The 27,213-nt window shown below is 45.4% G+C and overlaps 1 protein-coding gene across 4 annotated transcripts in view; it reads left to right on the top strand.

The window, feature by feature from the left end:
• The first annotated feature begins 962 nt into the window (after window positions 1-962).
• LOC143989168 (zinc finger protein 783-like) overlaps window positions 963-27,213 on the top strand; it is a 43,258-nt gene continuing 17,007 nt past the window's right edge. For 3 of the 4 annotated variants that reach the window (XR_013277001.1, XM_077489199.1, XM_077489201.1), the window contains exons 1-5: window positions 963-1,112; window positions 7,556-7,682; window positions 10,353-10,451; window positions 14,631-14,807; window positions 17,086-17,184. Coding sequence is in view for 3 of the 4 variants with exons in the window: in XM_077489199.1 (XP_077345325.1) it covers window positions 1,092-1,112; window positions 7,556-7,682; window positions 10,353-10,451; window positions 14,631-14,807; window positions 17,086-17,184 (523 nt within the window). In the remaining variant the exon portion in view is untranslated. The remainder of the gene's footprint in view (window positions 1,113-7,555; window positions 7,683-10,352; window positions 10,452-14,630; window positions 14,808-17,085; window positions 17,185-27,213) is intronic. The other variant, XM_077489200.1, reaches the window with a different exon arrangement.

A 27,213-nucleotide genomic window follows, 5' to 3' on the forward strand; every position in this document is an offset into this window, starting at 1 on the left:
CTGCAGCCACAGCTTGGCCCAAAGCGGCCCCAGGGCAGGCAGCAAGAATTTTGATCGATCAAATAAACGATTAATGGAAGGAATTAATCGTTAATTTCCGCAGCCCTAATATAGATGTATATAAAATGCACTTTTTATCTATCAAAAAGTGTTTCCCAGCGCTAAACCTTTCATCTGATTTGTAAATTGCTGCATTTGTAAATTCCAAAAGCCAATATAAAGGAATAGTAGTGGTAAAAAAGCACTTGTGGGTATAAACACTCTTGTTGCTTTGTACAATTCTCCTTTAAGGAGGGCGTGGTGGGGGGTGTGTCCTATGCCTGCATACTTTTGCTGATAGGTGTCCCTCATACCCATCTCAGAAAAAGTTGGGAGGTATGTTCTTGTCCATGGATATCCACAATACCATGCACATCCATGGCACAGCTTAATATACAGACGTGGCACCATTGAGGTATCAATGGATGTCTTCAGCGCCATTCACTTACTTGTGGACAACTTCAGCACTGTTTACTTGTCCATGGACATCCTTGGTGCCATTTAATTGGTCCAAACATGTGATTTTTATTTGCGTCGCTCATTTTTTCCCAGGAAATTCTGGTTATTTTCTGTGATCTTAATAATTTTACAACAACTTGTAACTCAAACCTAAAATGTTATCACTATGATAATAAAAAAAATCTGCACTCCCTGATTGGAGGGGGCCGGTCACATGACATTGGTCAAGCTATTAGGCCTAATATCTCCAGCCTGTCTCTGTTTGTTTTAGAGCCCATTTGTAAAGATTTATATTCATCCCTTGTTTCCTAGAGGTAACCTGTGATTTCTATTCTCATGGGAAGACTACTTCTGCCTCTCCTACAACAGACATCAATGAACGCACCATGTGACCACAGAGCCATTAGGCGAGCTCACGCATGCGCAGTAAAGCTGGCTGCCCGTAACTCCCGCGCAAGCGCAGTGGGCGGCATGGAGGCGCTTAGCGCCTGCGCAGTACGCCACCCTCTCGCGGTCTGGTCCTGCGCGGTGGGCGGTGGCTAGAGACCGGAAGCGGTGACCGGGCAGAGGAGCGGACAGGAGACTGGTGAAAGATGGAGGAAATCCGGGACCCGGTAAATGCAGCAACCTAGTCTCCTCTCCCGCAACCAATGAGCGCACGGGAGGCCCGGCCCTCCTCAATTGTAGGCTCAGCATAGCACTGCGGGGACCAATGGGTTCGCTTCTCCCTTCTCTACCCTGAAGGGGCCCTACAGGACCGTGCATGGGGTTTCCTGAGACCTGCAGGGCCACAAAGGCAGGGTGGGAGGAGTCCCAGCATGCCAGTTGTCTGTCTCTGCAGGGGCATGCTGGGAGTTACAGTCCTCTGCAGGGGGCGCTACACCGCCATGAGCTAACACACCCCTAGCCAGGCTGAGCTGTCATTGTCCATTGGCTCTAAAACTGGACCATCTGGGTTAGAGGTGTGAGCTTGAGGGGTCGGAGGTCCCCCTGAGGTCTGAGCTTGAGGGGTCGGAGGGTCCCCCTGAGGTCTGAACTTGAGGGGTCGGAGGGTCCCCCTGAGGTCTGAACTTGAGGGGTCGGAGGGTCCCCCTGAGGTCTGAGCTTGAGGGGTCGGAGGGTCCCCCTGAGGTCTGAGCTTGAGGGGTCGGAGGGTCCCCCTGAGGTCTGAGCTTGAGGGGTCGGAGGGTCCCCCTGAGGTCTGAGCTTGAGGGGTCGGAGGGTCCCCCTGAGGTCTGAGCTTGAGGGGTCGGAGGGTCCCCCCTGAGGTCTGAGCTTGAGGGGTCAGAGGGTCCCCCTGAGGTCTGCGCTTGAGGGGTCGGAGGGTCCCCCTGAGGTCTGAACTTGAGGGGTCGGAGGGTCCCCCCTGAGGTCTGAGCTTGAGGGGTCGGAGGGTCCCCCTGAGGTCTGAGCTTGAGGGGTCGGAGGGTCCCCCTGAGGTCTGAGCTTGAGGGGTCGGAGGGTCCCCCTGAGGTCTGAGCTTGAGGGGTCGGAGGGTCCCCCTGAGGTCTGAGCTTGAGGGGTCGGAGGACCCCCTGACATCTGAGCTTGAGGGGGTCGGCGGTCCCCCGAAATATCACCTTCAGATTCCGGGGTTATAGGTATAGTCTCAGTTTGAGGGACAGAGGTTCTCTAACGTATCAGTTTGTGTTTCAAGGGTCGGAGGTCCCCAAAAATCTCAGCCTAAATGCCAGTGGTCAGAGAAATCCTAAAGTCTCAGATTGAGCATGAAGTGCCAAGGGTCACCTACAGACATAGCTTAAGGGTCAAAGGTCATCTAACATTTCAACATGAAGGTCAGAAGTTCTCTAAAGTTTCATGCTTGGTGCTGTGGATCAGAGGCCTCCTAAAGTCTCAGCCTTAATGTTGGGAGGCAGAGAACTCCTAAAGTTTCAGCTTTAGGGTCAGGGGTCCCGTAAAGTCTGCTTGAGCATCAGGGGTCAAGGGTCTCCTAATGTCTTGTCTTATTGGTCAGAGATCCTCTAAAGTCTCAGCTTGTTGAAGGTCAGATGTCCCCTAAAGTCATCACCTGAATTTCAGGGTTTAAAAGTCTTTCTGGAGTATCAGGAGTCAGATGCCTCCTAAAGACTTTGCATGAGGGTTTTAGGTCTCCTAGAGTATCAGACTGAGCATTAGGGGATCAGTGGTCCCTAAAGTCTCAGTCTGCTAATCAGGTGTCAGAGGTTACCTAAATTCTACGCTTATTTGTGGTCCTCTAATGTTTCAGATGTCCTCTCAAAAGTTTGCCTGAGTGTCAGGTCTCCCAAAGACTCAGCTTGAACATCAGCGATCAGAAACCTTCCAAAGTCTCAGCCTGAATTCCCAGGGAATAAAGTCTCGACTTGAGGGTCAGAGGTCCTCTAAAGGTTTAGTTTTAGTGTCAGAGGCCTCCTAAAGTCTCTCTCTCTCTGGGTGTCAGGGGTCAGAATTCCCTTAAAATCTCAGCCTTAGGGAATAGAGGACATCTAATATGGAGGGTTAGGGGTCGCCTAAAGTCTCAGATTAAATATCAGGGTGAGAGGTCTCCTAAAGCCTTAGTTTAAGGGTCAAAGGTTCTGTAAAGTCTCAGATTAAGGGATGTCCTCTCCCGTGTTCGCATCAGGAGTCAGAGGCCTCCTAATTCCGCAGTATGATGGTAATAGGTTTCTTAAAGTCTCCACTTGAACATCAGAAGCCAGATGCCTTCAAAAGTCTCAGCTTGAGTGTCGAGGGGCCTCCTAAAATCAAGTGGTTACCAAAATTCTAACATTTGTTTTTGCTGGAATTAGGTGTGGCCCCTGGAAAATCGTTCAGCTCACTGCTTCATTTGAGTCTTGACATACCGGTGTAAAGTAAACCCTTTACCTGGTGCGTCCAGCATTTTAGTCAGGGCTCCTTTACTCAGTAGGCAGAATTTGTGAATCCACCAAGTCCATATTACACTGTCCCTATAGCTACAGCTATTGACCATTTTGCAGATCACCCACTCTCAGAAGCATGTCTCTGGGGGCCCATGATTAATAAGCCACATAGTTTGGTAATAGAATCTGGATTAAAGATTTTTTTGGATAGGGATGAAATCTTTGCCCCTTCCACCAAAACACACACATGGCCGGTGGTATCTGGCTGTTCCTTCTCGGTTAACCGGTCAATGCTTGGAGAAGACTTTTGTGTAGGCAGAGGGGGTGTGTCAAAGTCTGCACTGGTAATGCCCCCTCTGCTGCCAGCCCCTTGTATTACACCAATGCTATGGAGGTAGCATGGCACTTCGTAGACTGTTGTTGCTTCCAAGGCCAGTTGTCCAGCCTCTTGATGAAAGGTCCACTTTACTATATTTTTTTTCACTTTGTGTAAATGTAAGAAAACCTGTAAGGGGGAAGCAGGCCGCCAGTAATTTCTAATTGATTGTGTCTTCCTGATCACACCACAAGCCCCCCTAATACCTTCCAACTCCATTAAAGCTGATGTAAACAGGCCCACATACTGGTTTCAACTTCACCTCTGTTCTCCTTCCTTCGTTTTATTTACCCCAAAAAATATTGTAAGTTTACAAAGCCCAGTTACATCACAGACCCAGTCCCCACTCCCTCAGCATACTTCACCTCAACAGGGGCTTCTGTTCAATGGTCTCGTGTTTGTGGGTTGGGGAAACACGTAAAGGCAGTAGGGAAAGGGTCTGGCGGAGAGCGATGTGCTGTAACTGGACTTTGTGAGTATGTTTAAAGAGCAGAATCTTCTATCCTGTTTTCCGAAGACTAAAGTATAAGAAGCTTACCGCTAGGGACCATTTTGCGGCTCACTTACTGGCAATGGGTGGCGACTCACTCAAGTCCATCCCTCCGTGACAATCCAGCACAAACAGAAGAACCCGCACATACAATCCTCCTTTCTTTTGTATTTAAAAAAACTTGATTGTAACTTATTACATTCATTAGAAATTTGGACTTGGGGTGAATGGTAACTAAAAAGATTGTAGTGTAAGCTTTGAAGACACTCTGGCCTCTTCTTCTTCTTCGGGCACTACCTATTTTCCTGAGGAAGGGGTCAGCAACCCTTAAAAGCTTCTGCTACAAACGTTTTAGTTGGTATCGCCTGAAATCCAAACTTTTAATGAATAATAAGTTGCAATAACGTGTTTTTTTTAATACAAAGAACTGAGGACGATTGTAAGTGCGGGTTCTCCTGTTTCGATAGTGGAACGTCATGGAGGGATGGACTCAAGTGAGTCGGAACCCATTGCCGGTTAGCGAGCTGCTACATTGCCCAGATCAGTAAGCTTCATATACATATATCGCCTCTGTAATCTCCAGAGTCCAAACCCTTTATGCAACTTTGCTCTTCAGACACCTCCTTCATTACTGCAATGGTGCCACTGCACACATCAATACTCTGTAGATAGGGTTTGCCAGTGTCTTATTGCCTCTCATACTGTTTTTCTGCCCATAAATCTGCACAGAGCCCTAAGTCACATTACCGGAATCCCCTGAACACTTGGCACCCATATAGAAGCTTTCAGGTAGTCCTCTGCCTATGTATGTAGCCACCTCTGAAAAATAAAATGACTTCTGAGTAATGTTGTGTTTTGCACACCAGGATTAAGGGCCAAGTCACGCTATATGCGGTGACAGACATTTTACTACGTCGTAAAATGTTTGTAATCGCAGGGACACACAGGAAAAAGTTGTTTCCTATGTATCCCACTAATACTGCAATGCAGCTTGGCGCTGTGCTAAAATGCAGGCAGTCTACGTTTTTTTTTATTGCAGCGCAGCAGCCTGAATTGCTTTGCATTGCCGAGCAGCGCATGGTGCCACCCCTACATTGCTGTGAATGAAGCGTACGTTTTGTACACTTCAAATAAAGATTGTTAAAAATAAAATAGGGACAGTGCGATGCGATGAATTGTGCACTACACTGCCCCCTAGCCAACCGACATTCGTTCCGGTTGCTCTGCGATTTGGCTGAGGGCCAGTGTGAATTAGCCCTAAAAGCCTTTATTGCTAGGCCTTGGGCTTTTGTTGATGACACCAGCTTAAGCCGCTTTTGATATCAATCAGAATTCGATAGATTAACCACTTTCAGACCGGACCAATTTGCTGGTCAAAGACCAGACCACTTTTTGCGATTCGGCACTGCGTCGCTTTAACTGACAATTGCGCGGTCGTGCGACGTGGCTCCCAAACAAAATTGACGTCCTTTTTTTTCCCACAGATAGAGCTTTCTTTTGGTGGTATTTGATCACCCCTGCGGTTTTTATTTTTTGCGCTATAAACAAAAATAGAGCAAAAATTTTGAAAAAAACACATTATTTTTTACTTTTTGTTATAATAAATATCCCCCAAAAATATATAAAAAAACATTTTTTTCCCTCAGTTTAGGCCGATACATATTCTTCTATATATTTTTGGTAAAAAAAATCGCAATAAGCGATTATTGATTGGTTTGCGCAAAAGTTATAGCGTTTACAAAATAGGGATAGTTTTATAGCATTTTTATTAATAATTTTTTATTCATTTTTTTTTTTACTAGTAATGGCGGCGATCAGCGATTTTTATTGTGACTGCGACATTGTGGGGGACCCATCGGACATTTTTGACACATTTTTGGGACCATTGTCATTTATACAGTAATCACTGCTATATAAATGCAGTGATTCCTGTGTAAATGACACTGGCAGTGAAAGGGTTAACCAGTGGGTGGCAGTGTAGGGGTTAAGTGTTCCTAGGGGAGTGTTACTAACTGTGGGGGGGTTGGGCTTTCATTTAGTGTACACTGATCTCTGCTCCAATCACATGGAGCAGAGATCAGCGTCACTAGTTGCTAGGCAGAATAGACAAATGTTGTTTACACAGCATTTGCTCTATTCGGCCGCTCCGTGAGACGATCGCGGGGATGCCCGCGGCGATCGAGTCCGCGGGTCCCGCGACCGGACTCACGGGGGTCCCGACCAGCGCGGGAGCGCGCCACCGACGGCGCGCTCCCGATGGCAGGGCGGCATCGAATATTGGACATACCTGTACGCCAATATGCCTGCCCGTGCCATTCTGTCGACGTACATCGTCGTGCGCTGGTCGGGAAGTGGTTAATTTGACTTATGGTTGACCTCGTTCTGACTCACAATTGACCACATCTTGACCTGCAGTGGACCTCCTCCTGACCGCAGTTGACCTTCTTGTGGCCCGAAGTTGATCTCATACCGACTGGCAGTTGACCTTCTCCTAACTCTTATTTTAACCTCCTTCAGGTTGCTTTTAGCATTACCGTAGAATTCTGGCCTGAAGTTGTCCCCCCTCTGGCCTGAAGTTTGCCCCCTCTCGACCAGCAGTTGGCCTTCTCCAAATGTCTTTTAGCATTTCCATTGACTTGTATGAGAATGCAAAACCCATTTGAAGTGAAATGCTCATTGACATAGGCCCCCAAGCAAATTCAAAATTTGGCATTACCCAGAAATCCTTTCTCCTTTTAGCAGGCATCCAATGTGTTCAGGTTTACTGCACCTGCTTCACATTAAGAACATGCATTCTCAATCGGGGTCTCTTTAGGAGTTGCTAGGGGTTCCTTGAGTTGTGGCTGATTGACCTCTAATCTCCATAGTTATAGGAACAATGACACTTAGCGGCATTAGAGAACAGGGATCTTTTTAGCCATCAGTAAAGGGGGCATTCTTCCCACTGGCCAGCATTGTGAGGAGCATTTTACCCCCTGACCCCTGGTTTTGGCAGAGATTCTTCAAGACCTGAAATTTTATTTTAGGGTTTTCTCTGGGGTAATAAAGTTGCGAAGGGCTGATCTATAACGTTGCTGAGTGTGGTTTCTACATCACTGATTATAATAGGAAGAATATCCCACACAGTAAGTGCACAGGAGTGCCCCCCCCAGTATCTGTAGAACAGAAGCCAGTCAGCATCTAAAGTCCTTGTGTGTCTGTAGTTCCACCTTAGAGGGCTTTTCGGGACCAGTTGATTTGGTGTTGATGATGAGCCTGGTTGTCTACTCCCTGATCTTCCCCTGTCCTCAGTGTTCTCCTGTAGTGTTGGTGTGACTCTCATTGTGGTCCTTCAATCCCTTTCTATCTCAGGGCACCGTGACATTTAATGATGTGGCCGTCTACTTCTCTCAACGGGACTGGCAGCTGCTGGCAGACTGGCAGAGGAAGCTGTACCAAAATATCATGAAGGAGATCCACGGAGCTCTCACCGCACTTGGTAAGCTGTCTCTACTGTAAATTACACAGACAATGTGGGGGGTAGGATTTGTAGAGGAGAGACACAGGCTGAGATTGGTTAAAAACAAGCCGCATGAACCCTCTATTGTGATATCAATATTGGTGCATTCCATTGTGGTCATCTGTCTCCGACCCAAACCCACCAACCACCCCCTCCTCCCGTGTGTTATTAATATTGGTGCATTATGCCCCCATCATATCGTTACCTGCCTTCTACCTCCTCCATTGTGATATCAATATTGGTGCATGCTGCACCACCATATGGTTGTCTGCTCTCTACTCCCCCCTCTTCCCAATTGTGGTATCAATATTGTTGCATTCTGCCCCCCATCATATGGTTGCCTACCTTCTACCTCCCCATTATAATATCAATATTGGTTCATTCTGCCCCCATCATATGGTTGGCTGCCCTCTACCTCCTCCATTGTGGTATCAATATTGGTGAATTATGCCCCCACCATATGGTTGCCTGCCTTCTACCTCCCCCATTGTGGTATCAATATTGGTGTATTCTTGCCCCCCTTCATATGGTTGCCTGCCTTCTACCTCCTCCATTGTGGTATCAATATTGGTGCATGCTGTCCCTACCATATGGTTGCCTGCCCTCTACTTCAACCGTAACCCCTCCATTGAGCTATCAATATTGGTGAATTCTGCCCTCACCATATGGTTGCCTGCCTTCTACCTCCTCCATTGTGGTATCAATATTGGTGTATGCTGTCCCCACCATATGGTTGCCTGCCCTCTACTTCAACCGTAACCCCTCCATTGAGCTATCAATATTGGTGCATTCTTCCCCCATTATATGGTTTCCTGCCTTCTACCTCCCGCATTGTGGTATCAATATTTGTGCATTTTGCCCCCCATCATATGGTTGCCTGCCCTCTACCTCCCTATTGTAATATCAATATTGGTGCATGCTGCCCACATCCTATGGTCGCCTGTTCTTTACCTCCCCCATTGTGGTATCAATATTGGTGCATTCTGCCCCCACGGTTATGGTTGCCTGTCGTGACCCACCCCCTCCCATTTGTAATTTCAATTTTTTTTTATTGATTTTTTTATTGATTTTGCATCCATTGTTATAGTTGATATATTTGCTCCTCCCCCCCCCCCCCCCATTCCCATCTTACAGAATCTTGTGACCACTCGCTTTCTACCCCTGCACAACCGCTGTTCAGTGACCCCCTTCTCCACTCAGTGCCATGTGTCCCAGGCCTTCCTTCCCAACTGGAGTAATATTGCTCCATAATACCAGAGAGGCTAGTTGACATGTGTGTCCTGAGACCATTGCTTGTAGTCTCTCTACTTTTACATACTACTGCCGAGAAATCACCTCTCTGGTGCTTTGTGCCGCCAAGGTGATGTGACACTTTTAAGAGACCTTGTTGCCGGACCATTAAAAAAAAAAACACCTTCCCATAATATTATGTGTGCATTTTTGCATGTTATATCCCAGTAAAAGCCTCCCTTGTGTAGACATCCAAAGGCCCTGAGACTTTTGCTGGGCACCGCCATCTTGTATGTGATGTTCGCTACCTCAGAGCTGTCACTCACTCTACATGAAAGATTATGTAAAGAGGGGAGTGGTGGAGGAGCTGGGCCAGCAATAATTAGACACTCTCACAGTTTGCCTGTCTATAAATAGGCGACTTGAAGGGTCTGTTAACTTTGTTAGTCCAAAAGCCCTTTTCTGTGACCCTCCCTGAATCAGTCCAGTTTCTAGTGACTTTATATCCTTAGCCTCTGGGCTAAGCACCACCTACTTGCCTTCAGCCAGGCCAAAAAAAATTCTGTTAAAGTGGTTGTAAACAAGTTTTACCTGTAGGTTCAAGAAATATCTCCTAAACTGTGCAAATGACAAGCACCGCTGTCTACAGCGCATGCGGGGGTGACGTCACGGTGGCTCCGGCCAGTCACAGCGCCGAAGCCGCAATACCCGTAAGTCACTCCGGGTATCATGGCGGCGTCGGAGGAGGACGTCGAGGGTCGCTTTTGGGGGCTTCCATCTCAGGTAAGTTATTCATAATGAGCTAGTATGCTATGCATACTAGCTCATTATGCCTTTGCCTTGCAGGGTCTATTTTTATTTTTATTAAGGCTTTACTTCCTCTTTAATGGCTACTAAAAGGCTCTCTGGTTGGTACCCGATGGGGTATCGGGCATTTCTCTTTGCTCCTGATGGCTGAATGGAGCAATGAAGGGTACAAATGAAAGGTGACTGAGGGAGTGAGCATTAAAGAGGACCCGTTTCATAGCCCTAAGCATTTGCCTGCAGAATTAGTTGTAGCCTTTACAAAACTTTATTGTTCTAGGACAAGATCTCAGGAAGTCTCCCTTCAAGGAGGCATGGTTAGTGAGGATTTTCTGTGATCTTATCGGGAACAATAATGTTTGGTGAAGGTTGATGTTCCCTTATTTGTTCTACATTGGATGTGCTGATCAGCAGCCACCTGTAGCGGCAGAGGTGGGTGGATTTCAGGCTTATGTGTAATGGCTTCCTTTGGTATTTTTGCAGTAACGCCGGTGGGGTTCTTCTCCCCTTTTACAGAGAAAATTGCACAGTTCTTTAACACCATCAATTCTTCCAAATAAACCGTAAGTGTGTCTGTTTATGATGACCCCCGGCTGTTTTCCTTCCCTTCCTCAGGGTACGAGATCGCCAACCCCGGGACCCTGGTGAAGATTCAGCAGCATGAGGAGCCGTATTTCAGGGATGAATTAAGTAAGGAAGAAATGGCAGCCAGTGGTGAGGATCTATAGCACTGTACACACACGAAAAAACAGGCAACCCATTGCTACCCTAACCTTATCCCACCCACCTACAGGCTGTGTCCACCTTTTGCAAAATAAGTAAATGCATCCACGTTTGCCAAATTTCATTTTTTTTTTCTTTTGCAAATGAGCCTGTAGAGCAGTGCATATGCTCAGTGGGTCAAAGGTGTAATGCACAGGCTCCTGCAGACTCTTCCTCCAGCTCCCTGTCCATACGGTACAGACTTTCAGTTACAGAGCTCAAGGAAAAAACAATGAAGTACAATTGTAGTAATCTTTAGTGCTGCAGTGGCAGTTGGGGTTTCTAGTTCATTCACAGATCTCTGTGGATGAATGACAAGGTGGTGGGTGGTGGTCTACAGAGCCATGCAGAATCCAAAGGGAGAAGAACCCTTTGAACGTGCCACATTCAAGTGAATGGGGCTGCTCTGCAAGAACCCTGCAGTCACATGCAATTATTATTATTATTATATAATTATTATTATTATACAGGATTTGTATAGCGCCAACAGTTTTACGCAGCGCTTGACAATATAAAAAGGAGACAATACAGTTATAATACAAGAGGATAAAGAGGGCCCTGCTCAGAAGAGCTTACAATCTAATAGTGTGGGGCAGGTGGTACAAAAGGTTGTAACTGTGGGGAATGAGCTGATGGAAGTGGTAGAAGATTCATTGGAGACGTGATAGGCCTTCCTGAACAGATGAGTTTTCAGGGATCACCTGAAGGTAGCAAGAGTAGAAGATAGCCGGACAGGTTGAAGTAGCGAGTTCCAGAGGATGGGAGAGGCTCTGGAGAAATCCTGGAGATGAACATGGGAGGAGGAGGAGACGAGAGAACATGAGAGTAGGAGGTCCGGAGACGGTTGCGGCATGCTAATGCAGGGTTAAAGCAGGCTAAATGGATAAACTCAAACGATTGTGGGTGTAATTTGCCATCATCCCAATACGTCATTTTTAGAGCGTGTCCTCATTTAGTGGGGTTTTTAAGGCAATAAACACATTGATTTTTATAAAAAATCATTTATTGAAAAAAAAATGTTGTCATTAAAAATTTTAGAAAATTGTAAAGGGGAAATTATACAATCATAACATGAACTTGAGTCAACATATCATTATATCAAATATTTCAAAGATGTTTTGCAAAGTGGTTTCCCCCATCTAGAGGCTAACATCCCACCCTGTTGGTCCATGGATGGATGGGTCCAGTAAGGTGGGAGTATCCAACGCATTTCAAAGTATAGGTACAAGTAACTTCTTCCTCAGGGATATTGCCACATCTGCAATGCAAAATAATAGTGCTTACAGCATTGGTACATTTGATATACATGTATAATGATTCCAAAATTATATCCATGTGAACGGACTCAAAAACATACCATACAATCTATATCTAATGTGAGCGCTTTCATAGCTTCATAGCTTCAAGAAGAGCCCCAATATGCACTTCTTGCTACACAAAGACCACAGACTATTGTCCAAAATGAGGCGCCATTTGCCTGAAAAAAAATAAAAGCGTGTACACATATGAGTATAACTGGCCCATCAAACAAGCTGAAACAAAAAGATATTTCACAGCCCGCTGGTCTGGTCTCTGGATGTGGCCGTTCCGGAGACGGGCATGACGCAGTGGCGTATTATGTCACCACGTCGAACATGCGCACTTTATGGTAACGCCGAGGACCACAGCAGGCACCATTCCTCCTTCCCACTTCGGTGGAGAAGGATACATGTTTGTATCATCTTCAGCTTACTTGAGGATGAATTAATAAAGCAAGGATTTCATGGCAGCAGCTTCTACTGTGCAATATATGCGAAAAATACCAGGCATCAGTAAGTATAAATATCCCCGGGCTGTGAAACATCTCTTTGTTTCAGCTTGTTTGAGGAGCTAATTAGCCTGATATTTGTATACTCTTTTTTTTTTTTTTCCAAGCAAATAGCACCTAATTTTTGCACAATAGTCAGTGGTCTTTGTGTAGCAAGAACGTCTGACAGGGAGTGCATATTGGGGCTCTTCTTGAAGCTATGAAACGCTCAAGTTAGATATAGATTGTGTTGTAAGTATGTTTTTTGAGTCCGTTCATATGGATATCATTTTGGAATCGTTATACATGTATATCAAATGTACCAATGCTGTAAGCACTATTATTTTGCATTGCAGTTGTGGTAATATCCCTATGGAAGATGTTAATTGTACCTATACTTTGAAACGCGTTGGTTACTCCCACCTTATTGGACTCATCCATCCATGCACCAACAGGGTGGGATCTTAGCCTCTAGATGGGGGATACCTCTTTGTACAATATCTTTGAAGTATTTGATATATGATATGTTGACTTAAGTTCATGTTATGATTGTATAATTTCCTTTTACAATTTTTAATGACAAATTATTTTTTTCAATAAACGATTTTTTATAAAAATCAATATGTTTATTGCCTTCAAAAATATCACTAAATGAGTACATGCTCAAAAAAAAAAGAAAAAAAAAAAGGGGGAGGGGGTTAAAGCAGGCAACTAATGCCTCCTCACCACCTATCAAATGACCTCTGAAGAGGGATACGAGGCAGATTGCCCTTCAAAGAACTAAGGTAGAGTGAACAAGCCCCTCAAGCGGTATTAAACCCAAAACGTATATTATCTTGAAGCTTACCAATTCTTATATCTGATAGCTGATATAGATATAGCGAGAGAGATATAGATATATCTATATATTAATTAATTAATTTATTTTTTTCTGCAAGTTTATTTCTTCTGTTCATCTGCTGATCCAGCCACCAAGTCTGTTTGTCACAAGAACAAGCTCTCTTCCAGATGTATCAGTTTACTGGAATGAGACAAACCATTTACCACTGACAGGGTGCCTAAAACGATCAGCTTTTATTTTATATAACACCTTTACCCTAAGACCTCTTTCACACTGGGTCGTTTTGCAGGCGCTATTGCTCTAAAAATTGCGCCTGCAAACCGACCTGAAACAGCAGCTGCTGTCTCTCCAATGTGAAAGCCCCGAGGGCTTTCACACTGGAGCGGTGTGCTAACAGGACGGTAAAAAAAAAGTCCTGCTAACAGCATCTTCGGAGCGGTGAAGGAGCGGTGTGTACACCGCTCCTGCCCATTGAAATCAATGGGGCAGTGCGGCTACACCGCCGGAAAAGCGCCTCTGCAGAGGCGCTTTGCGGCAGTTTTTACCCTTTTTCTCGGCCGCTAGCGGGGAGTAAAACCGCCCGCTATCGGCCGAATAGTGGCGCAAATCTGACTGTAAAGCGCCGCTAAAAATAGTGGCGCTTTACCGCCGATGCTCCTCCTGCCTCAGTGTGAAAGGGGCCTAAAAGAAAAAAAAACTGCTATACTGTGGATCCTGGCAAGGCTTTGGGGAGTAGATGCAGCGCCTCACTTTTTCCAAATTTTGTTATGCGACAGCCTTATTCCAAAATGGAGTCAATTCATTATTTTCCTCCAAAATCTATGAAAGATAACCCATAATGACAACATGAAAGAAGTTTGTTTGAAATCTTTGCAAATGTATAAAAAATTTTAAAATAAGTATCTGCTCTATGATTTTTGTAAACTGTGTTTACTTACTATGCTTTGGTTTATGAATGAACAGAGGTATTCCTGTCCATTCATTCTGTGCAGCTGAGGCTGCAGAGATGGATATTGAGGGCTATGTCCTCTTGTCTCTCCTTTCTCTGTCTCTAAGAACATCAGAGATCTGTTTAGACCCCTGATATCTCACCAAAGCCCCCCAACGGGTAAGGTAAAAATTGATTAAAATTGTAAAAAATAATATAACAAAAATAGTCACACCAGTTGTGGAACTAAAGGGCCCCTGGCATTCCGCAGCCGAGGGGGAGCCCTTTATGGTTTCTTGCATCGGTGCCCTGAAGGATTTAGTTACGCTTCTGACAAAGCATATTGCAGGGATATGCAATTAGCGGACCTCCAGCTGTTGCAGAACTACAAGTCCCATGAGGCATAGTAAGACTCTGGCCGCCACAAGCATGACACCCAGAGGCAGAAACATGATGGGACTTGTAGTTTTGCAACAGCTGGAGGTCCGCTAATTGCAGATCCCTGGCATATTGCTTACATTCCCTTTTTATAAAGAAGCCTTGTAGTCATTTTCCTCCTCTGTTGTTCCCCTCCAGCCTGGGTTTCACACGACGACGATCTGCAAGAACGTATGGCTGACGTCTCGGACAGCGTGCCGCAACTGCCGTCCATCAAACCTGACATCTTGCTGCGTGTGAAAATGGAGGGCGTGACCAGCGAACGAAGCAACCAGACCCCCGCGCCAAAAATGGAGGAGGAGAGCAAAGACCCCGGTACGTAAGCAGCTGTCAGGTCACATAAAGTGCAGTGAGTCTTCATAACCAATCAGGTTTCAGATTGCAGGGGCCAACCGAATGGGAAAATCTTTTATTTTTAGGAAATTTCGATTCATATGTGAATGTGGTCAGAATGATTTAATTTACGTAAACGTCAAGCTCCAAACAGATGCAAGACCTGGACTTGTAGTTGCCTTCCCTCGCTGGAGATCATCCAGCATCATCTAGCCCTCCCCAACTCAACTGTCCCTAGCCTGCCCCTTTCGTTGATTGGATTCAGTGCTTTAAATCGTAGAAGACCGTTTGCTGCACTTAGAGTAGATCAAATTCATATATACATGCAGAACACAAAATTAATAACGTCCCATTAGGTGATGAAACAAAGTGCTCGTGCTGAAATTGACTTCTCCTGTGCAATGGTGCTCAGACTGGGTGCCCCACATAGATGTACACTCACCCTGGATGTTGACCAACTATTGCTAGTATGGTCTCTTAAGCATGTGGGGAAACCCCTGAGGAGCCTGTTGAAATGCCGTCTCATGCAAAGATACCGTATATACTCGAGTATAAGCCGAGGCACCTACTTTTTACCACAAAAACCTGGGAAAACTTATTGACTCGAGTATAAGCCGAAGGTGAGAAATGCAGCAGCTACTGTAAGTGGGAAAAATAGGGTCCACAGTGCCCATTGCAGCCTTCCCTGTGCCCCTTGCAGCCTGCCCTGTGTCCATGCCTGCCCTGTGCCGATCTGCCTACCTGATCAGCCCGTGTCATGCAGTCAGACAATGGCCATTCCGGTGTACAAAAGCCGTGCCTCCTCGTCTGTGATAGGCTGAACACTCCGTTTCCCAGCAGTCATTGTTCAGTGATAGGCGGAACACTGACTCACTGCTGGTAAAATTAGTGTTCCCCTATCACGGACGAGGAGGAGGCACGGCTTTTGTGCACTGGTTGGCTGCTGTCTGAGCATTACACATGGGCTGATCAGGCAGATCGCAGTGACTCGCGTATAAGCCGGGGGGGGGGGGGGGGGGCACTTTCAGCACAAAAAAATGTGCTGAAAAACTCGGCTTATACTCGAGTATATACGGTATACCTAGGGATGGGTGGAAATGACCAAGGAAAACCTTCATTGCGCAATTCCATTTAAACTGGTTTATTCAATACACAAATGAAAAGAATCCCACTTACATTTAGAATTGCCTTTATAGTCCTGGCACCCGGGTGATTGTTATAGGTAATCAGCCCTGGTAGGGAAAGCTGACGCTCACGGCGTTCTGCTTGATTCCTGGGTAGTTTTGTATGGGCGTAAGTGACGTGATGACGCGCTGTAACCTTCGACGTTTCGGGCTATCACAAAGCCATCATCAAGAAATGGCTTTGTGACCATTTCCTGATGATGACTTTGTGATAGGCCGAATGTAAACATCCCTTGTGTAATAGAAAAAAAGCATGACAGGACTTCTTAAAATGTGAGATCTGGGGGCAAAAAGACCTCACATCTAACATTTACACTAAAATTCAACTAAAAGAAAACAAAAATGTCCCCTCTAAGACCATTGGGGGTGGACGTTAGGTTTGATGTTGTTTCCACCATCCAATAGTGTGGGGGCCGTCTTTCCCTCACTCGGCTCCATGCCCCTCTGGGAAGAGGACCCGATCGTCTCCGCCTTTACCGGTCCGTAAGTGGTTAATAAACTGGTGGTATTTATTACGTTTTATACTTTGAGCAGAACATTAGTCTGCCCCCTGCAAGAGCTTACTATGCAGTATAACCTTCATCATTCATATACACACACTGCTGTCCTGATCAGAAACCAGTTAAAAGGGAAAACAGGAAACCACTAACACAGCTGAATTTACGATATACTGACCATTTGTGTTCATTAAAAAAATGGTAAAAAGGTATATTTGGGGGAGAGAGAAAAAAAAATAAACTGTTTAGTACATCTCGTCAATGCCTGTCGAATGCTGTCTGTAAAGTGATCCAAACGCAGACGGCACTGAAAGCTGAAACTTGGCCTGGACAGGAAGGTGGTGAAAGTGCCCGATACTGAAGTGGTTGAATAAGCTAAATCTGGTGCAGCTCTGCATAGAAACCAATCGGCTCCCAGGTTTTATTTTCAAAGCTTAATTGAACAAGCTGAAGTTAGAAGCTGATTGGCTACCATGCACAGCTGCACCAGATTCTGAGTGCTCCAGTTTTAGTAAATCTTCCCTCCCCTATTTATTTCCATGATGTTATTTCACTCCTTGTTCTCCCCCCCCCATGCAGACAATGCAGTGTTTAATCCAGAGTTGGCGCTGTGGATCAAGCAGGAAGAAGCGCATTCCTTCCCGGGGAAAGAGGACGGGACACTTCCTGCCGTGGAAGGTGAGCAGAGAGAACATAGTACATGAATTGGACCTGCCATGGACCAAGCTGCCCAAGGCCGGCACCAAGAGTGTCCAGTGAGCCCATTAACATGGGAACTCTGCCTGCAAAGGTCAGCCTCCACCTCTAAATGAGGAGCTCTGTTACGCCCCCTGCAGTACTTGTTTGTAGCTGCAGCATTTCATTGGGGGATGTAGGTTAGAGGGAGGGTCTGGACGTGGCACAGCTTGGACATTGGAGATTGAGGCTCAGACAAGGCAGACACCTCGGGGGCCGGCTTTGGACAGCAGGTTTTAGGTAAAGACTAGTATAATTTAAATAGCAAGCAAGTGTTTTTTTTTTTCGTTTTTTTTAATTATTGGATCCTTTACCTGAGAATAAATTTAGCTTAACTCTAATTTTATACCTCCTTGCTGTCCAACATATTTTCACATATGGATCTGTAGATTGTCCTGCTATACAGCATATATAAGCAGAAGATAATAAAGGCCTCACATTCTTGAATTCTAGTCTCGTTATTTGTAGAATCTCTTGACCTGAACATGCATACCATGCATATTTCAGGCCAGAGAAAAAAATCCATTTAACTACTTGGGTTTTAGTTGCTTACATTTGCAAATATATATGGAAGCCACACTGCTACATCAAAGCACCCCGGATAAGTGTGGCCCCCAGCTCTGAACTATCTATTGGAGACATACTCTGATCAGCCATAACATTATGACTCGCCTGCCATAATCCGTCTAGGCATGGATTCCACTAGACCTCGGAGGTTATGCTGTGGTATCCGGCACCAAGCCTTCAGTAGCAGATCCCGTAAGTTGTGAGGTGGACCTTCATGGATCTGACTTGTTTTTCCAGCACATCCCAGAGACGCTCAGTTGAATTGAGATATGCAGAATTCGGAGGCCAAGTCAATGCCTCAAATTTATTGCAGTGTTGTTCTGACTGTTCTTGAATTCATCAGACCAGGCCATATTCTTCCGTTGCTCTGTGATCCAGTTCTGATGCTCACGTGCCCATTGTAGGTGCTTTTGGCTGTGGACATGGGTCAGCATGGGCACTATGACCGGTCTAGGGCTACGCAGCCCCGTACACAACAAACTGTGATGTACTGTGTGTTCAAACATCTTTCTATCTAGCATTACCCTTTTCAGCATTTTGAACTACAGTAGCTTGTCTATTAGATGGAATTACATGGGCTAGTCTTCGCTCCCCACAATCATAAGTGGGCCTTGGCCGCCCATGACCCTGTCTCCAGTTTGCTGGTTCTCTTTCCTTGGACCACTATTGGTCAGTCCCGACCACTGCAGACTGGGAAAATCCTACAAAAATGGCAATTTTGGAGTTGCTCTGACCCAGTCATCCTGCCATTATAATTTGGCCCTTGCCAAGATCCCTCAAATCCTTTTGCTTGCCCTACAAATCAACTTCAGGGACAACACATTAACTTGCACGTTCACTTGCTGCCTAATATATCCCACCCACTTTCAGATGTCATTGTAATAAGATAATCAATGTTATTCACTTCACCTGTCAATGGTCATAATGCTATGGATGATTGGTGTATATGACTTTGCACAAAGATCAGGAGCAGTGATGTAGATGTTAGCACTTACCTTGTTTGTATGTTCATTCTTCTTTTAATGTTGTGTCTGCTTTCAAATCCTCTTTTGGAAATTCTTCCCTCTCTGGTTCCTTTCTTCGGGTGACTCCATTCCCTTACAGAGACCCACGGAGTCACCGTTGCACGCGCAATCCTATCTGGCTACATGGGCAAGTCCCCTTACGTCCATTGAAGCTGATAGCCTCAATGGCAAGCCACTCCCCTGCTCCTTGCTCCACCTGCTGATTGGTTGAGGCTGTGGGGCCTGTGCTGTCCTTAGAGTTCTTTTCATGTGAAGGGCATAGGGAGAGCATTGCACCACCTGCAATTTTGGGGTAAGCGTTGCTGAAGACTTGGGACCTCATTTAACCCAGCGCTGAACCACCATGGTGCAAAGCCTCAACTCTCCTCTTCTGGATACACAACATATGTAATAAAATGGCAGCACTCATAAAAACCTTTGTCACTTTAATTTCAAATGCAAAGTCCATAAAACAGCAATCGCCGACATGTTTCTGACCTACAGGGGCCTTAGTCATAGCATCTTATGACTGCATAATGCTAACTGAATGCTAGTATATATTCTGATATTAAGTCATGACAAATGCTTTCTATTAAAAGTTTCCCACTGAAAGACAGCTACAGCGTGGGTCTCCACTTCTGGGAGGACGTCCTCCCTTGTGCGCACATCGGGCATGCTCGATGTGCTTTGGACACAGCTGAACACGCATCAGGGTAAAGAGCAAATCACAGTGCCCCTTTACCATGTGATCGGCTGTGTCCAATCACAGCTGGTCTCATGTTAACAGGCTTGCTACTTATTGGCTCTCCTTTGCTCAAATAGACAGCGTGTGAGGAAAGGAGAACTGATCTGACAGGGCACAGGGAATACATTGCTTGCGCTGATCATCAGTGCAGCCTCATTAGCGCTCATCAGTGACCATCAGTGCAGCCTCAGCTGCACACATCAACGAAGAAGAAAAATGACTTACCCTATTTATCGGGGTATAACACGCACCCCAAGTATAGGAGGGCATTTTAAGGAAAAAAGTTTTAGGAGGGAAGTTTAAGGAAAAAAAAAACGTACATTTAAATGCCCGTCAATGCAGCCTTATCAGTGTGCATCTGCAGCCTTGTCCATCATTGCAGAATGATCAGTGTCATTTGCAGCTGGCCCAGCATCATTTGCAGCTTTGCAGTGTCATTTGCAGCTTGGCCAGCGCCGTTTGCAGCCTTGCCCATGTTTAAATTTCCCGCCGCCGAGACAGACCAAGCGCGCCGAACAAGACAGAGCCGACTTGCTCGGCTCCGCTCGTAGTCCCGCCTCCCTGCTGTTTCTCTAGCGAGCGCTGCCGAAAAAGACCGAGCCATCTGTACTGTGTATTCGGCTGGGCTCCTCTCGCAGTCCCGCCCAGTATGGGCGGGACTGCAAGCCAAGCCGAGTACACAGTACAGTCGGCTCGGTCTTTTTCGGCAGCGCTCGCTCCAGAAACAGCAGGGAGGCCGGACTACGAGCGGAGCCGAGCAATGGGCTCTGTCTTGTTCGGCGGCGCTCGGTATTTTAGACTCACAGACAGTGGGGATCGGCATATAACACGCACCCACGACTTTCCCCCGATTTTAAGGGGGGAAAGTGCGTGTTATACGCCGATAAATACGGTATTTGCAAAATTTTATAACAAACTAAGAAACATTTTATTTTATTTTTTTTTATTTATTTTTTTGTTTACTTAGCAAAAAAATAATAAAACCCAGTGGTAAAGAAAGCTTTATCTGTCTCAAAAAAATAACGTTGAATGACCGCACTGAAAGCTGGAAATTGGCCTGAGCAGGAAGGGGGTGACGGTGCCCAGTATTGAAGTGGTTAAGCAGTGTAACACCACAAATACACTGTCTCTCTTAGCTAGAAAGAGAACCTTTAATTAAATTCTGCTTGTATTCATTTAAAAGAGGTCTATGCTACGAACGTGGGGTTATAAATTGATGAGAAGCCTGCCTATTTTTTTTGTACTGGATGCATGTCAGCAGCTGCTTTCTTGCATGTTGCTGCACCTCTGGGGGGATGGATCACCCCCTTAGAGGGTTTGCACTGAAAGCTTTTTCTCGTACCCTGTGAAGCAAAATATCCTTGCCTAAGTTGGGTCGTCCCCACCAATGCCATCTTTGGGGGTGGGACGCTAATCCCGCGCTGCATATGTACCAAAGCCAGTTGGCCCTTGACAGTCCTTTTGTGCTGATGTCAAGGCTGCAGCCTTCTCTTCTGAATCCTGAAAGGGACCACAGTACTGGACAGGAAATAGGAAGGAGGCATAGGATTGGAATGGCAGGTGACTGTGGCTTTAGGTTGGTAAAAAGGGTATTTTGGGCTGGAGGTACGACTTGCCCATGGGCTTCTGAAACTCTTTGATACTTCATGCATCACAGAGGATTTCATAGTTATGGCTACTTGAGTTCTACCACCACATTCGGGTAAATGTTCTGAACACTCAGATTTTGCGACAACTTTGTCCGACCGTGTGTATGCAACACCAGTTTCGGACAAAATCGGATTCTGTAGACAGCTATCTCCAGTGTACTGTGTACAGGAGGGACATGCTGGCATGGTGTTTTACAGGTTCAGGGTACAGTTACATAGTTTGAATAAAGACACCAGTCCATCCAATTCAACCTGAGTGTCTACAATGGTCCCTATCCCTGTACATTGCACACTCACACCAGTCCCTACCCTTAAGGAGCCCACAATCCAAGGTCCCCATTCATATACTAGGGCCAATTTTGGACAGAAGCCAATTAACCTACCTGCATGTCTTTTGGAGTAGCAATACCTCAGAGAGGGGAGTCGAGTCCCTGAATGCCCATGTACCGTGATGGGTGAAGATTGGGTCTGCTGGCCCTGCTACATGGCCAGATGAGTGATTCTGGGCTATATGTCACATGCGGCAGTTTTTCCCTTGGTGTTCTGGTGTTTCTGGTAGTAGGACCAATTTGGCTGTGTTTTTTCCATCAGTAGTGGTGTTCCGAAGGGGAAGACCATCATGTTATGTCTATACAGTGATTCTATTGAACATTCATGTGTAATTGCCATTTTGCCAGTTATATTTGGACTAGCAGCATGCATTTACAAATCTTCTGCAGCTCAGAAACGGCTAGCAATTCTACTGTTGGAATACAGCATCTGCATGACACAGCAAGTGTCCAGGGACATTTGGTCAGGGGATTGATCGTTGCTTTAGTGGTACAGTTCACCCTGCACTGGCTAACCGAAGGTTCAACTTCGCTATTGAATATGCCCTTTTCTTGTATTTCCACTGTCTCGGACACAGTCTTCTTCCTTTGTGTCAAGGGAAGAGTTATTTTGCAGCCCGTTGTCTCCCTGTAGTAGGATAAGGGGTCAGAGGAACATCCTCAAGATGAGGAATATAAGGAAGCTGTCGAGGATTGGGGATCCTCTATAGACAAGTCCTCACAGGAGAGATCTCTGGGTCTGGGGCTGTCCCAGACTCAGCAGACCACAGTGTATTTCCTAGCAAAAAATTTGTTTTTTGCACTAACTCGAAAGAACCACTTCCAGAATCCTCTTCTTCAATGGCCACTAGTTTTGGGTACTGGTGGCTGCCAAAAAATTCCAAATCTTTTCTGGTACTCCCTCACTTGCAGGAAGTAATGTATGCTGATCCCAGAGAAGGAGAGTGCCCCTTATGCCGCGTACACGCGACCAAATTGTCCGGCGAACAATTCGATAGTGTGTGGGCTCCAGCTGACTTTTTCATCGTAAAGTCCGGCGGACTTGGAAAGTAATTTTGACTCAAAATTTGTCCGCCGGACTTGGCTTTCAGCGGACAATCCGTTCGTCAGTGTGCTAGTCCGGCGGACTAAGAATGACGCATACTCAGAAGCAAGTACGAGAAGGAAGCTATTGGCTACTGGCTATTGAACTTCCTCTTTCTAGTCCCGTCGTACGTGCTGTACGTCATTGCGTTAGAAATTGACGGACTTTCCGTGTGTGGCCAAGTCCGTTCGTTAGAAAGTCCGGCGGATTGTTTGCTGGACTAAGTCCGCCGGACAATTCGGTCGTGTGTACGCTGCATTAGAGGAGGAGTTCTACAAAAAAATTGACTCTGCTGGCCTTCAACCTGGCTATTTGCTACTTGAACAAGACCCTAACAGTTGCTTTGATTAAGGTCCTGGCCTTTAAAACTGAACTTTAGCCATGCCAACTTTATAAAAATGTATGTTCTTTAGCAAGGAACATGCATTAATAATTATGCTACCAAAATTAGTGTGTGCTGTAAATTGCCTTCAGCATTGCTCCTGTTTCTTCTTCCTGGGGGTTGCCATTTTGCTGAAGCCCAGAGCCCCTGACCGATAGTAAATCTTCAGGCTGTCAGCAGATCCACCTCTATATTTTTCGCCAGGTGGCAAAAAATAGAGAGCAACTGAGGATGTGCAAAGCAGGATATATTGCTCCATTTTAAACAGTATAGGCATGTATTTTTAATGGCAGAAAAATGAAAGAAATGGGACTTTGAGTGAGGCAGGTCACTGAATGGATACCCTATTCAAATCATTTGTATAATTATTTATTAATAACAAGTCACGTTATAGAGAATGTCAATCTGTAAATATGGGACACACTATGCTATGATACACTTGTAAGAATATATAATTGGTATACAGAATAAGGTAAAACATAATCAGCATTACAGTTACATAAAAACACTCATCCATTCATAAAAATTAAATGAATATAATCCGTTGCTCATGGTCAGCCAAACTTGCCTAGACATCAGCTCGATGCAACTCGACGCACGTTTCATGGCTCATGCCAATCGTCAGGAGTAAAAGGCTCTGAAATTAAAGCAATATTCTCTATAAATAGAGGATATCCTTTAAATGGGGAACAATCTCTCAATATTTACAATACGGCCCAAAGGTGGTGCCCAACCTTGGATCCAAGGGAAGACGAGGATGATCATCTCCCCCGGGGGTGAGGTGAGGAGTCCCATCCAAACCAGATACAGCAAACAGGTGAAGACCAGGCGATCATGTCATGACTATGTGAATCTAGTGTATGTTTAACAGTCCACGCTGCTCTGCAAGAGTATGGAAATAAAACCATGTGAAATGAAACTACTCATTTAATGAAATAAGCCTATACCTGTGAGGGAGTGACCCTTTTTTGGTCCGCACCAGAATCGCCAATTCATGTCCGAACTATTATTTTGCAGTGCGATATTCGCGTTGAAATCGGGGTGTGGTTAATATTGTATGACGCTCCCCAGCAGTTCGCATACGGCAGTGTGAACTGCCGTGCGAGTCAGGTGCGATGCGAGAACCCTCACTGGATTCGCAGGGTTCCCACATCACACAATTGTGAACCCATCCTAAATCGATTTTCAGTATGTTGAGTTCTGACATAGGTCTGGTACAAGTGATCATATTACCTCTATCTTGGAGTCCTTGCACTGGCTACCTGTCAGGTTTCACATAAACATTTAAGATCCTCTTGCTCACCTACAAGGCTACATGGCTTGGCAGTGCACCCCATTATCTCTGAACTTTTACAACCTAACCCCCCCCAAAACACCCGCTCCTCAAATTCTGGTTTACTGTGTGTCCCCCCCCCCCACTCGCCTGCACTCAATGAGAGACAGAGTCTTCTCATGCTATGCTCCAAAGCTCTGGACTTCTTTTCCTAAGAACGTCAGAGAGTCACCTTCTCTATACTCATAAAAATCAAATGCAAAAAACGTTTTCTTTAGACAAGCTTTCACTTAATTGTCAGTTTTTCCCCTATGTTATCCTGTGTATTTCTTGTACAGCGCTTTCAAAAGCCACCTTTTAAAGGCGCTATATAAAATAAAGTTTATTATTATTACTATGATGATGAGGCAAGTAAGGTAGGATGGGAGCATCTTTGCAATGTTCTAGCAGCAAGGTAGGATGGGAGAACACCATATCTGGGAGTTTTGCTGGCAAGGCTTTGGGAAGTAGATGCAGTACATCCAGAAAGTATTCACAGCGCTTCACTTTTTCCACATTTTGTTATGTTACAGCCTTATTCCAAAATGGATTAAATTCAATATTTTCCTCCAAAATTCTAGAAAACAATACCCCGTAATGACAACATGAAAGAATTTTATTTGAAATCTTTGTAAATGTATTAAAAATAAAAAATGAAAAAATCCCATGTACATAAGTATTCACAGCCTTTGCCACAACACTCAAAATTTAGCTCAGGTGCCTCCTCTTTCCACTGATCATCCTTGAGATGTTTCTACAACTTGATTGAAGCCCATCTGTGGTAAATTCAGTTGATTGGACATGATTTGGAAAGGCACAAACCTGTCTATACTAGGTCCCACAGTTGGGCCCCTTTCAGATTAAATACGGACATACATGCATCCCTATGGGATCTGCGGATGAACATCCTCTGACATCCGATATCGTCTGTCTCCACTATGGTCCGATTTTGCAGACGGAGGAGAAAAAAATTCTATCCGTCTGCAGAGCGGATCAGATGAACACGTACAGACGGTCCGTGTTCACCCGATCCCCCATAGAGGAGAGCGGAGATCTGACAGGTTGGTCCCTGCACAGTCTACTGGGACCACCCTGTCATCCACCGGCTCAGCGGGGATAAACCGAGCGATCCCCGCTGAGCAAGCGGATCATTACGGATCCATCCCGTGTGAAAGGGGCCTGTATTATGGCCCGTACACACAATACGAATATCGTATGAAAACTGTCGTCCGAGGAAGAATCGTATGATAATCGGATCATTAGTACAGAGCCTTCGAGAGCCAATCACAAAAATTCATCTGATATTGTTCGATCAAACAAGCACGAAAATTTTCCCCGTAGGATACCAGATTATACGATTTTTGTTTTAGTCAGTATAGTTATCGTCTGAAAATACAATACAAATACATTACAACACGTGACATCGCTTCCGATTTTTTTTTTTTTTTTCTGTCGTATGAGAATTTTCATGGCTTTAGTAACCTATTCAATTTCTAATTGGGACTATTAAGCGAAAAAAGTCGGACGATCTGTCGTCCGATTTGCGGATCGTGAGTACGGGCCATTACAGAACACAAACCAATCCATGAAGTCCAAGGAATTGTCTGTAGACCTCCGAGACCGGATTGTATTGAAACACAGATTTGGGGAAGGTTACAGAAACATTTCTGCAGCATTGAAGGTCCCATTGTGGCCTCCATCATCCGTAAATGGAAGACATTTGGAACCGCCAGGTCTCCTAGAGCGGGCCGCCTGGCCAAACTGAGCGATTGGGGGAAAAGGGTCTTCGTCAGGGAGGTGGCCAAGAACCAGTCACTCTTACAGTGCTTCAGTGCTTCTCTGTGGAGAGAGGAGAACCTTCCAGAAGAACAACCATCTCTGCAGCGCTCCACTAATCAGGCCTGGATGGTAGAGTGGCCAGACGGAAGCCACTCCTCATTAAAAGGCACATGACAGCCTTCCACTTGGAGTTTGCCAAAAGGCACCTGAAGGACTCTTAGACCATGATAAAATTCTCTGTTCTAAAGAAACAACTCTTTGGCCTGAATGACAAGCGTCATGTCTGGAGGAAACCAGGCACCGCTTCTCACCTGGCCACTACCATACTAAAGAGAAGCGTGGTGGTAGCATCATGCGGTGGGGATGTATTTCAGGGGCAGTTACTGAAAGACTAGGATTAAGGGAAAGATGAATGCAGCAATGTATAGAGACATCCTTGATTAAAACCTGCTCCAGAGCACTCTGGACCTCAGACTGGGGGGAACATTCATCTTTCAACTGGACAAGGCACTAAGCAAACAGCCAAGATGACAAAGGAGTGGCTACAGGACAATTCTGTGAATGTCCTTGAGTAGCCCAGACTTGAACCCGATTGAATATCTCTGGAGAGATCTGAAAATGGCTGTGCACCGACACACTCCATCCAATCTGAGCCCAAGAGGTCCTGCAAAGAAGAATTGAAAAAATAAAAAGGAGCGGTCTGGTGTCACCGGTAACCCACCCCCATCCTTGAAATATGCAACAAAAGAATCGCCCTAATGGGACTTTAAATGAGGTGGGCACCATTTGGCCAAAAAGCATCATACCAGTAATTGAAGTATAAAATATATGCGTTTATTCAGGTAAAAGTGCTGATCATCCATTTGTGTACCATTGTCCATTTTACATGTATGTTGTTTAAAAAGTGGCCATTGCTGATGATACCAATATATGCATGACTTTTACCTGAATAAACACATATACATTATACTTCAATTTCTGGTGTGATGCTTTTTGGCCAAATGGTGCCCACCTCATTTAAAGTCCCATTAGGGCGAATCTTCTGTTGCTACAAAGAAGAATGGGAGTAACTGCCAAGCTTGTAGCACCATACCCAAAAAGACTTGACGCTGTAATTGGTG

The sequence above is a fragment of the Lithobates pipiens genome, unplaced genomic scaffold, assembly GCF_037356315.1.
Source record: "Lithobates pipiens isolate NorthernLeopardFrog02 unplaced genomic scaffold, aLitPip1_a1.2 Scaffold_18, whole genome shotgun sequence".
Taxonomy (NCBI): Eukaryota; Metazoa; Chordata; class Amphibia; order Anura; family Ranidae; genus Lithobates; species Lithobates pipiens.